The following is a 12,865-nucleotide window of genomic DNA, read 5'->3' on the forward strand; positions in this document are numbered from 1 at the left end:
CTTTGTGGGGGGGGGGGGGGGGGGGGGAGCGCCCCCCGCCACTGTGCACACCCCGGGAGGGCACAGTGGAGGGGAGGGGCATGTGCCCCTGGGTCTGCATGGAGTGGGGTGGGCTGCAGCTGGGGCTGGGGGCTGCACTGGGTGCTTCCCAGCACAGTGGGGAGGGGCTGGGGAGCACTGCTGCCGTCTGCCCCAAGCGCAGCCTGGGCCAGCCCCTCCTCTCCCCCCACATTGGGAAGAGCCCAGTGCAGCCCCTGGCCTCAGCCTGCAGCTGCACCCCACCCTGTGCAGACCTGGGAGCATATGCCCCACCATGGGAGCATATGCCCCACCATGCCCTCCTGGGGTGTGTGCAGAGGCGGGAGCCATGTCCCCTCCCTGTGTCCCCCAGATGAGCCGTGGCTCTGTCCCATGCCCTGTGCCCTGTCCCGCCTCGGCTGAGCAGCACTTACCCCGGCCTCACTCGCTCCCTCACTGTGGGGGGTGTTGATCTGCCCCCCACGGCCCTTCCCTCCCCTTGCAACTTCCACCACGACAGACTTACCAGCTGCACACAGCTCTCCAAGCTGCCAGGCTGTGATCCTCGTTGCCTGCGTGCTGTGCAGCAGCTGTGTGCATGCACAGGCATTTATTGTCCAAATTTTTGGCCACATCAGGCCAATTTCTGATATAGTCAATTTTCTTTATATTGGTTCTGGTTTGATGTTGGACTGATGTATCAGTGGGAGTGGCAAGGGTTTTGCAGTCAAAAGTAAGCCTCAGTACAGTTACCTATCTGCTACTTTATGTAAAACTGGTGGGATCCCAGCCTGGCATCAACAGCAGCAGAGACCACCTTCCATGGATACCTCAGTTAGTGCAATGACCAAGCCGATGTCACAGAGCTGCACAACTTCATCCTAGGGCTACTGCTGTCACCCTCTGAGTTCATGGAGTGGAATTAAAAGTCATTGCATTTGGGGCCCATTTTGTTTGGATCTAGGGATGCCTTACATCATTATTCTTAATAAAAGTCCCTCATCTGTGCTGAGCAGGGCATGTGCCCAGAAAGCTGGGGGTGTCTCATCCTTTCCAGTACATCCAATCAAACTGGAATACCATGGCATCCCAGCCAGGCTGGGTCAGGGACTGGGCACAGATTTCATTTTTCTCTCTCCTCCTCAGGTCCCCTAATTAATCCCTTGCCACCTGTTTTGCTGTGTTGCAATAGAAGTATCCAAAATATATGGGCCAGGTTCTGCAACCCTCATGCACCCTGAGCAGAACCATACTCCTTGCATAGTTCTGCTGAGCTGAGGGATGCTACTCATGGAGTGAGTAAGGGAGGTAGAATTGGGCCCTACTCTGTAGCTGTTCTCACCTTAGTTCTGTTAATTCCCTCTCCTCGGCACTGCAATCAGCAGCACTTCTGTGACTTCAACTATGGAAGTTACCATCTGCAATGTCTGTTGTATAGTATTGTTGTGGGGCTACGGGAGGCTGTTAAAACTGCTGCCTCTTCCCCCCTTACACAAGGCCGATATTCAGGGAATTGGGTGTTATCCCTATTAGCCCAGGTGGGAAGCGCTGTGGGGTCCTCCAGGATGGAATGATTGTGTAGCTGCCCCATCACTGTCATGATCTGGTACCAACCACCCTGTGACAGAGGAAAGAAAAGGCTGTCTCTCCAGCCAGTGGCCCAGACAGGATCATGGCTATAGGTATGCTCAGTCTGCTGTGCTCCATCTCTAGAGTGCTCTGCCACCTGGAATTGCACACTGATAATTCACATTTAATGTTGATGAGAAAGCAGGTTAAAATTAAACCTGCCCATTACCCTCTTCTTTTTTTTTTTTGCATGACAACCTCATAGGGCAGAGACTGCCTTTTCCTAGCCCCCATGCTGTGTCCCTTCCCTAGCTGGACAGTGATCAATGAGAACAGGAGCGCTTAAGTTTGAAGCATCCCATAGGATGGTATCACTCTTAAGGTGACCCTCAGCAAAGCCCCGGAGGGTAGTGAGGGTCTGTGTGTACAATCTTTGCTACTGCTTCCTGCTGTGCATGGAAAGGGGCCTCTCTGCAGGGAAGATCCCTATGCCAGTGGCTTAGAATTTGAGATGGAAAGAAAATAAACTAGGAAGCATGGGCGCTGCCTTGAGTAGTGCAGGTTCAGCCCCAGTCCTGCACAGCCGTGGCTGAGGCAGGTATTCCCTTGGGGACCTTATCTGGCAATTGGAGATCCTCACCTCCAGATGTCATATGGCCTTGTACCACAGCTGCATCCCCTGAATGGCAGGTTTGGAGCAGGCTCCCTGCAGACCCACCGGGCACTAGAGAGCCCCACTCCATGCCACTGGCTAGACTGTGTCTCCTCTGCACAAGCCAGCATCATCCTCCCCTAGCAAAGGGCTGGAAACATCTCTGACATTACTGCCATGTCAGAGGAAGTGCACATCTTTGTTCTCTACAACAGCAGGATCCTAATATGTGATGGGAATGCAGATGAATGAAGATGATAAAAAAGAAATCTGACACAGCCTGTTGGTAAAAGCAAAGATATTCTCCATACTGATCGGGACTTTGTAGCCTAGAGAAGAGGAGGTTGAGAAAGGATTTGACAGCAAACTTTTAAAAAAAATGTTATAAAATGGTGATCAATTGTCCTCAATGTCTCTGACAAGACAGAACAAGCAGTAAAAGGTTTAAATTGTAGCAGGGGTAATCTAGGTTAGACATGAGGAGAAACCTTCTGACCAGGAGAGTAGTGAAGCCTTGCAAATAGGTTGCACAGTCTTCATCACCGGAAGTTACTAAGTCCAGGTTAGGTAAGCGTTAGTTCGAGAGGGTTTAGACCAAGCTGCACAGGGGTGTTGGTGCATCCCCAGTTTCACAGGATTAGTTTTCCTCACAACCCGAACAAGGCCTACTTAGAAGGTCACTTTGGGATAGCTGGGGGGCTGTAACTAAGGGGCATGGGCAGAACTGTAGGTATGTGGAGCCCAGGGCTAAATCAGTTGAGAAGTTGGGTGCATCAGCAGAGCAGGATGCTGGCAGTTAGCCCGTGACCTGCCTGGCTCTCAGAAGCATGATCAGTCTCTCAGTTCTATAAGCACTAATATTTATCGTTTCCCACCTCCTCCTCCCTGCCTTTGGATGCCTCTGAAAGCCCTAATGGGCTTTGGGGCCAGACTGGCCCCAGGGATACTCATAACTCCTGAGGTGCTGGCCACAAGAGTGCAAGGAACAGAGCAGGGGAGAACAGTAAATTGCTGAGCAGGAGCACTGCCGAGGGGATAATGAGTCTGGCAGCCATTCAAACGCTGTGTAGAAGGGCAAATGAAGATCAAAGGCAAGAGGAAGGCAGGATGGAGAGGGTGGTCAGTAATTGGGCATAAAGGTTGGGCTTCTCTGAAAGGTCAGTCCCTGTGGGTGTCTGCCAGACAGCGGACAGTCCAGCCCTCTGTTAATCTGCTGAGCAGGCTAAGAGCAGCCAGCTCTAAATTAACCCTGTCACCCACTACTTGAGGGAAAGATCTTGCTTCAGCAAAAATGTTTTCTGCCATTGCTGTTTCTCTTAGCCACCTTAAGCAAGGGGATAAGAACAATGGGCACTCAAGAGGGGAAGAAGGCTAGGAGGGCCTGAGCAGGTGATGAGCTTTGTGCTGGGCATTGACATCTGCTAGGAGCAAGGTTGAGAACCATTAAACTCATTTCACTGGTGGCTTGCGCTGTTAGTTGGAGCAGCAATCCAGACCACACAGCCTTGCATACTATATCCTCCAACAGGATGCCCAGGGTCAGAGGCACAGTCAGAGAGACAGATGGTTCACCCTCTCCCTGGTCCATGTTCTGCCTCGCAGCACAATCTGATCACTGGGTCCTCTTCGTCTAACTTCCATACTCCAGGGATTCTGTGGAAGGAACTAATCCATCTCTGAGGCTGCCCCAGGGATAAGTTGGGGCTTGAGTGCCCTGTCTCAGCAGATGCCTGGTTCTGAAGTGGCACCTCCTGCCTGCTTGCCTCTCAGGTCCCTGGTGGAGTGCATTGTATACTCCCATTGACTTTTTGATGTAATCCCATTAGTCTCAGGCTGTTTCTGCCTGTGTATCCTTCCTGGCGCCCAGGAAGGGTGGCTCTGGTAGGGGGGATGGTGTGGCTTTAAAGTCCACTTCCTGGACCTTTGGACAGCATCTAACTTATTTACAGCTTCATTCCTTGCAGAAAAAAGAGTGGACCTGGGATGAGAGCAAGATGTTGGTGATGCACGATCCTATCTACAGGTAGGGCCATCTGCAGGTGGCAAGAAGTTCCAGTGAGCTCTGACATGCATCCCCCAGTGGCCGTGCGGGCGGGCAGATTCTGTGTGCTCTGACATGTAGTTGCTACAGTGCCCGGGGCACAGGAAGCAGGGCTGGGACTGACACACAGGCCACCTAGCAATCTGGGGCTTGCAATTCTCGTGAATTCTGACATGCTGCCCACCCAGTGACCTGGTGGCATGCAGCTGCCCTGAGCTCTGCCCTGCAGCTCATGGGAGCCTCAGACATAGAAATCAGTGGAGGATTCTTCTGTGTGCAAAACCTGGATGTTCAGAAGCCAGTTTCCCCAGCAGAGCTGCCTCCCTTGCAGCTCTAGCAATGCTGCCTGTCAATTCTATGTTAGGGCAGGAGAGAACTTGCTCCCAGCTCCCGCTGGGTTGCCAGGAGACTGTATTTTAATCCAGCCATGTATTTGTGAGCAATACATAGTCTGCTCTATCTGGGCCTCCCAATCCATGATCCCTGAGCTATAAGTCTTCTTGTATCATATCAGCACAGAGGGATGTCAAGGCAGAACCAGCAGTTACAGGCCCCAGCTATGGGAGTCCTGCTGAGTCAGCAGAAAGGCTTGCTTGTGTCTTGGCTGCAAGGTCCAGTCTGTCTCACTAAAAAGCTTCTTAACTGTCCAGTCCAGTCCCTCCCTATGAAGCTGTCCTCAGATCCAGAGTCCTCTGAAGAGGGGACTGGGTTTCAGATGCCCCTTCTAGACACTGTTGGCTGCATTCCCTTGGTATGTTGTGACGCCACTGCCCATCTGAACCCAAGAAGACATTTCATTTTCTGAGCTGCAGATGAAAGGTATTGGTCAGTGAACAATTTGTCTCTCCGTGGCATTATTGGCTTTTTGCTATGGGTGGAGAGAGGGGAATCTTGGCAGCTTCTTTGCAAAGCAAGGCTGTGCAAAGCACACCCCTCTGCAGGGCACACTCACATACCCTGAGCACCTGGTCAATGCCAGCATGTGGCCCCTGAGCAAGCCAGGGCATCCACCCCCTCCCAGCTCCTACCCTGTGTGACAATGTTCTGGAGACTAGTGAGCCCAGAGCATGATAGCAAGGGCAAATGGGAACTTCCCCCTACAGCAAGGCTAACTTGGTTTTTGGATCGGTACAGAGCCCAAGGAAAGGACTAGCTTCCCGAGTTTCTAGTAGAATCACATTGTCTCTGGTCAGAGCCAAAGAGTGAGTGAGAAGGGTGAGAGCCTGTGAGCTCCAAGCCTCACATTCACTTCTCAGGACTGGCTGCCAGCAGTCCGCCCCTTCAGGAGAAGGAGGCCTTGCTTGGGTCACATCAGGGCAGACCCACTCCTACTCCCTGGGAGCTGGATTGGAGCCAGGCACTGCTAAGCCCCTTTTAATGAGCCCAATTAAGAGAGGGCAAACCACTCTCCTGTGCAGGGATTAGTTGCCCTCTGTTCCCCCTCCAGACCTGTCAGGGAATCTGAGCAGCATGCGACTCCAGTGGGTCTTCACCTCTCAGGAGCCTGACCAGCCTGGCGCAGCAGCTCAGTCATGGAGCTTCTGGCCATGCTGGAGCCTTTAGGAGTGACTGAAGAAAGGGGATGCTCTGCAAGTCTCCTGCTTTTCTCACATCCTCTCTCACAAACTCCACCAGTTACCATGCACAAGGCCATTCTCAGGTAGAGCAGTTAAAGTGCCAGCTCATCGGTAGCTGGCTACCTTGGGGAACCTCCTGAAACATCCAGGTCCCATGCCCACCCGCTAACCCACTGGGGTTCTTTCCCACTGACTCTGCCCACATTGGGAGCTTTGAGTGGGGAGAGAGGACTGGAATAGCAGAAGAGCTGCAGCTCATGTCTTGCCCTGAGGGGCACAGATAGATTAGCCTGCCTGTGTGTGAGGGAGCAGAACATGAGCATTGAGGACAGCTGGTATCCAGAGCAAAGACCTATAGCAGCCGTTCTCTTCTCACTCTAAAGGGTCTGTGGTGTTCTGTGGGGAGGATTCACAAGTGGGGCCCCTGTCGCAGCTCACTGTGACATCGGTACGGAAATAGAGCAGCCCTGCTTCTGCCTTGCTCCCAACACTTTGGTTTGCCACCCCAACAGGAAGCACTGTCTATGCAAAGGAGAGGGGTCTGTGGGATAGACTGGGAGTATTGTGCAAGCCAGGCCTTAGGCTGTCTATAGAAATGAAATTCCAGTTTTCAAGAAGCATCCGGGCTTCAGAATTTGTTTCGTTAGGCAGTGGCACAGGACCAAAACCTCTTGAAGGGCATCACAGGGAGAAAGAAACACAATCGGCCCCCTCCACCCCATCCTTCCTCCATGGAATAGGCATACCCACTTGAGGTGTGTTGTGATCTGAGTTCAAATCCCTGACATAAATAAGAGCAGGGAGTTAAAACTGGATCTCCCACAGCCCAGGTAATGCCTTCATCAGTGGGTTGTAGCATATTTCTGTCTGGGTTATTGCATTTTCAGTTGTGAAAGAGCTCTTCTAGGAGAACTTGACCCTATAGCACAACATGATGAGCACTTGTCTGGGATGTGGCAGAGCCAGGGTCACTTCCCTCTTCCGTGTGATTCTCTGGTCTGATGAATGTTTAATAAATCCTTGCTCTGCTGAGTTGGTGTCCTCCAGCCTCCCCTGTCTGCATCCTAAGCAATGAGATGCTGCCTGTTCTACTGGAGTAATGCCTGTACCCTTGCCCTCACCCTCATTTTGATGAGACATTTCATCTTGGTACTGAGAAACTTTCCACAGAAATGTTTTGGTGTCAATCAGTATTTCTAGTCCCCCCAAAACAACTTCCGTTGAAAAAAGTGCCCAGCTGGCTTAGCCTGTGACCCACTATCGAGCAGTGTGCATGCCAAACCATCCGTTATGCTGTGCATCTCCTAGCACCTCATTTCATGTCTGGTGAGCTAGTGGGTGAAGCCTTTCCAGTCTCCCTCTTGTATGCTCATCCCCACCTCAGCCCACCCTGATGTCCTTGCAGGATATTCTATGTGTCACATGACTCCCAGGACTTGAAGATCTTCAGCTACATTGCCAGGGATGGCTCCAGCAATATCTTCAGGTGCAATGTCTTCAAATCCAAGAAGAAGGTAAGCATGGCCAAGCTGTTGGGTTTCCTGACATGCTGCTGGGCAGGAGTAGCAGGCTGGGGCTGGGTGAAGCTGCCTGCTGACTCAGATGCACCATATCACAGGCAGCACTATCCTGACCCTGATGAATGTCTGCTTCTTGGAGATCCCAGAGCTTCAAGATTCTCCCTTGTGGCCTCCCCATCTAGCCAGAGATGAGGTGGAACATCTAGCACCTGGATGCTCATTTCACCTCTGGGCATCAGTAATGCCCAGGAGCACTGAGTTAGCACAAACCTGAAGGCTAGTACCTAGGCATTTCCTCCATGAGCCATCAACAAAGGTGCTGCACCCAGCCTCCTAGAACTATTCCCATGCTGTCCATGTACAACCAGGGCTTGTCACTACAATAGAAGTATTGCAGCTGTTGTGCCCCAGAGACCTCCCATGGCCTTGTCAATGCTTCCCTTCCCACTGCCAGTGTGTTACAGTGACTCCAATATAGGAGGACATTGGTCCTAACAGGAGCAGTAGGTTGTTAGCTCTGCTGAGGGATCCACCTTTCTCCATTGACCTGCTGAGGAGGTTGGCTAAACTTGCTGCTCTGGGCTTGGTTCTCCATGGGTGAAAGTGAAGAATTGCATGAAGCTCCCCCAGAGTGGGACGTCAGTGCCCTAGGATGCTGCTTTCAGACACCTGTGGCCAGCACTTCACTTGTCCCCTTCTTGTGTGGCCAGCTAGGAAAAGATCCTTCACCAGAGGATACCACCACCTCCCCACAGCAAGCCCCCTGCCCTGGGCATAAGTATGTATGAACCCTAAATGGAAGAGGGCAGAGAGCAATGGCTCTCCGAGTTAAGAGGGCATCCTGTGAGGCCACCCTGAGAGCTGTTCAAGGTTGACTCTGTTCCACTGGCAGTCAGCAGGGAAAGCCATTGAGGATTCACACAGGGGACAAAGAGACCCAGAGTTTACAAAGCAACCCCTTGAGAGAGCTCATCTGGGTAGAGCTGCCTGAGGCCATAAGCCTGTCGAGCGCTAAGGACCAGAGTTCTTCCCTTCTGCTGAGGGGCTGTGGGGTGCCTGGGAACACAGCCCCTTTTACAGCCTGGGGCCAGGCTTTGCCTGTATAAGGCCATAGCAGTTACTGCATTGCAAGTCGCTGTGCCTTTCCTTTGGGAGCACCAGCAACCAGCCATGAAGCCTGCTATGTCATGGGGCTGTTACAGTGGTGTGGGAAGTGTGTCCATTTGCTGTCAAGCCCTGTGATGGTGACGTCTCTGGTATCTCTCCCTCCAAACCCTCCCAGAGCCAGGCCATGCGCATTGTCCGGACAGTGGGGCAGGCCTTTGAGGTGTGCCACAAGCTGAGCCTGCAGCACACCCAGCAGAATGCAGATGGGCAGGAGGATGGCGACAGTGAGAGGAATGGTGATGATGTGAGCATCTCAGGTACGTTGCACTCATAGCTGCCAGGGCAGGGCGCAAGGGAGGGGCTGTGTGCTCAGCACAGCAAGCAAAAGTCCCCAAACCTCTCAACGAGGCATACGTACAGGAAGTCTGCTGTTTGCTGCAGGCTGTAGTCCCTTTAGGCACAGTGTGCAGGTGCAGACAGTCAATGGCCAACAGACAGAGACAAACTGTAGAGCCATGGGCTTGCAACAGAATTCGTCCCCAATTACAAGAGAGCAGGGTCTTACCCATATCTCCACTCCCTGGGAAGATGTGGGCTCAGACTGGGACTTCATCCAGTAAGTGGCCTTTGGCTCCATCCTTGTGGTTGTTGTCCCCTTGCTAGGATCCCATTGGCAGCGTTCACGATCCTGGCCACCTCTCCCTAGCTCAGGTGCACAGACCATACCAATATGTACTCCCTGCAAAGGGAACACTTCATAACAGCAGCTGCCGGCCCCAAACACAGCCCTTCCTCCCAGGCTTTTTCTTAGTTAAGTCCCTGCTCAGAGTTGCTATTAACAGGGAATAGGTAGCTCAAAAGTCAGCAGGCTTCCAGGACTCTTGTCAATCAGTCTCAGGACTAACTCTTTGAGCCGGTTCCAGGAGAGTGAGGTAACACAGATTCATGGGGTTAAATTGCAGGCTGTGCCAGGGGAGAAGGTGCATGTACAGACAGAGTGCCTGTGCTGTGGTGGAAGGGGTCTTTGAATGAAGGGTGTCTGTCCTCTCCTGTAGGGTGGACAGAGATGGCATGGACTGGATTTTGGGGTGTGCCATGGGGCAGGACTGAGGGACATCAGTACTAGTGTACTGGGACTTTGCCTGGGACTGGGCACTGGCAAAACTGAGTGGTACGACTTGGGGCTTGGGATGGCACGCGTTTGTACCCATAGGAAAAGGGATCCCAGCACTGGGGTGGTAAGGCATGGAACGTGGCCTAGTGCTTTAACAAGGTCATGCAGGAGGCTGTGACAAAAGCAGTTAGTGTATCCCTTCCATAGGTTTAAGTCCCATGAGTATCTGTGAACCCCACATGGTTTGTTAAACTTTTGGGCTGCAAGTGCTTCTAGTGATCAAAGCTACCATGCTATTTTCCCAAGGAGAAGTCCAGATGAAACTGAGGTCTGTATTCCCTCAGCTGGACATAGAGCACAGCACATCAAAATTTACCCTGCTTAATATTCCATTACAGAGGCTCAGACGATATGCAAAACCCCCAGTTCCCTGTTTCTGTCATTCTTTTTGGTTCCTAGGACTTACTTCTCAGATGAAAGCCACATCCTCTGTGGTATAGTTTCAGAGCTATGTCCTGTGAGATGTACAGGGTGGGTCACACCCCTCAGCACATTCAGTATTGCCAACTCTCATGATTTTTGGCATTGTTCTTAAAGTGTACGCTTCGGGAATGTGAAAAACTTAGCTCTTTCTTTTATGTATATTTATATTTATATAAAAAGAATATATATTTATATATAAAATAAAGAGCTACGTTTTTCACATTCCCGAAGCGTACACTTTAAGAACAATGCCAAAAATCACGAGAGTTGGCAACCCTGCACATCTGACAGTCAAAGGCCATGCGTGTACAGTATCAGGTCCTTCACACCATCCCACAAAGGGGTTAGTTGCATCAACTGGTGTTTTTGCTAGACTGACAAGCTGCCAACTCAAAACTGTAGCCAGTGCTGCCTCCTCCCCTTGTGATAGCCAGAGCCCCAGGTTGTCTGCAAGCCTTCAGCCCAGGGATGGCTGTGGAGTTTCCTGCTAATGCATTACTGCATTCAGGAGTCTAAAGGAGTCTCCATCAAAATGTCAGTGCCCTCCTTTCTGGTGGAGAGCACTCAGGAATGTGACCCCAGCATGAACCAAGGCGCTATTAGATTGCTGAGTCTGCAGGCAGCCTATAACAATAGTCCAGAAGGGGATGAGCTGCTTATTCCTCTGCGGGGGAGTGGGGGACTCTGCGACCTAAGGAACTGGTTCAAGCTTTGCCAAGCACCGCAGCTCAGTTTACAGGAACAGCCAGTCAGCATGTCTCCCTTGCTCTCACTAACTGCTGAGGAGTTTTCAGGGGGGTCAGAAACCCCATTTGGTCACTATCTTGCTAATGATGGACTCTTCCATTTCTCATCTGGCACTTTGTCTGTGCCAGAGGTTCCACCTTGTTTCCATGAGACAGGGCCAAGGTAGCTGGTTTATCTTTCATTTGCTACAGGTGAGGCTTTAAGAACATAGACTGTAGGTCCATGTTGCTCAGTGTCCTGTGTCGCACAGGGACAGAGAGTGGATGCTGAAAGGGAGAGTGAACTGGGTATGGCCTGGGTTTTTTCTACTGTTCCACTCTCCCTCCGGCATTTAAGGTCCAGGAAGTTCTGATTCAGAGGCTGTACTAAGTCCTGTGCTCAATAGCTACTGATGCCCCTTTCCTCCAAGAATTTGTCCAGTCCTGTTTTGGATCTGGATAAACTATCAGCTTCCACAACATTTTGTGGCAATGAGTTCAATGCTTTAATTACAGGCTGTGTGAGAGAGAATTTCCTTTTGTTAGTTCTAAACTAACTACCTACTAGTTTCATTTTGTGACCCTTAGTTCTTGTATTGTGAGAGAGTAAGTAATAAATCACAATTTACTTTTTCTTTGCCATTTAGTATTTTGTAAACCTTTCTCATGTCCTCCCTCAAACATCTCTTTTTTAAACTGAATAGGCCTAGCCTCTTTAGTCTTTTCTCATATGGGAGCCCCTCCATACCCCTGACCATCCTTGTTGCCCTTCTCTGTACCTTCGCTAGTTCTCTTATGTCCCTTTTTGAAGTGTGGGGACCAAAACAGGGCACGGTATTCAAGGTGTGGACACACCATGGATTTATAAAGGGACATCTTCCCCCAGGCTATAAGGAGAGTGTTGGACAGTTCTGGTATATACATGTGCATGCAGGTGTATCAAAGAAGCCAGCTCTGGATGAGTCATATGGACTACGTAACATATGGCAGGAGTGCAAGTGCTTCTCCTGCCAGGAGGAGCAGGCCTTGTCCTTGCCCTGGGGAGCAAGGAGGGGAACTGTGCCTAGCAGAGCTGGTTTTTCCTCAAGGAAGATTGCACCATAACCCTGCCATTGCTGTTTCTTCCTAGTCTGCCATGCATCTGGAGCTGAGAAGGCAGCTGCTGCTGCAGAGGAGACCGATATTGATGCAGTGGAAATCCCAGTGAAAGGGAGCGACATCCTGGAGTTCAGCCGTGGGGTGACGGACCTCGATGCAGTGGGAAAAGATGCAAACTCCTATCTGGATGCCAAGGTACCTCAGTACTCAGCCATGCCTAAAGCAGCTGGGCCATAAACTCCTAATGCAGAACACAGCCCCACAGGATGATGTGAATTTGGGATTGTTCTCAGTGCATTGCTTGTTGCTTCTGGGGCTGGGTATCTGGCGTGGAGGTGCCGTGTTCTCTCACCACAGCAGCTCCTGTTTACTTCCTCTGGGATTTTCACTAGATGGCCCTGGCTTAGAGAGACCTCGTATGACCTTTGGGTCCCAGGTCCACTGTGGTCTTTTCACTGCTGTTCAGGTGTGGGATAGAGCTTCCTGGTGTCTGGAGACTGGGGCCCATGGGCAGAAATGCCTGAACTCCAGAGGCAGATATGCTTATATTTCTTGCCACCTCACTAGAACCAGAAAGCAAATAGCTGCCTGTTCTGTGACTCTGCCATTTGGTAGACCCCCTGGCAGGGCAGGGATCATCCCCATGGCTCTCCAGCCAGAATGTGGATGGGATGCCCAGTAAAAGGGCTCCCAAATAGAGGTGCTTGCCTGTGGTTCTATCCTGGGAGACCTCCAGACAGTGCACACACAGCCTATCCCACTCACTGGATGCATCTGCACGAGATGCTAATTGTGCAGTAGCCTAATAACACTGCACAGTAGCATGCTGGGCAGTAGTGCTAGTTACTGCACATTGATTTAGTACTCAGTTATCCAATTGCTAAACTTAATGCACAGTAACTACAGCGCATTAATGAATGTGTAGACACACCCACTGTGGCTGAGCATATTGTGTCTCCTG

At 51.2% G+C, this 12,865-nt stretch overlaps 1 protein-coding gene across 2 annotated transcripts in view; it reads left to right on the forward strand.

Moving 5' to 3' along the window:
* Positions 1-12,865, forward strand: part of NOS1AP (nitric oxide synthase 1 adaptor protein) — a 149,610-nt gene that overhangs the window by 103,927 nt on the left and 32,818 nt on the right. The window contains exons 4-7 of one of the 2 annotated variants that reach the window (XM_006014859.3): positions 4,189-4,262; positions 7,263-7,371; positions 8,660-8,801; positions 11,936-12,099. In XM_006014859.3, coding sequence (XP_006014921.1) covers positions 4,189-4,262; positions 7,263-7,371; positions 8,660-8,801; positions 11,936-12,099 — 489 coding nt within the window. The remainder of the gene's footprint in view (positions 1-4,188; positions 4,263-7,262; positions 7,372-8,659; positions 8,802-11,935; positions 12,100-12,865) is intronic. The other variant, XM_006014860.3, reaches the window with a different exon arrangement.

This window comes from Alligator sinensis, unplaced genomic scaffold (assembly GCF_000455745.1).
Source record: "Alligator sinensis unplaced genomic scaffold, ASM45574v1 scaffold647_2, whole genome shotgun sequence".
NCBI lineage: Eukaryota > Metazoa > Chordata > Crocodylia > Alligatoridae > Alligator > Alligator sinensis.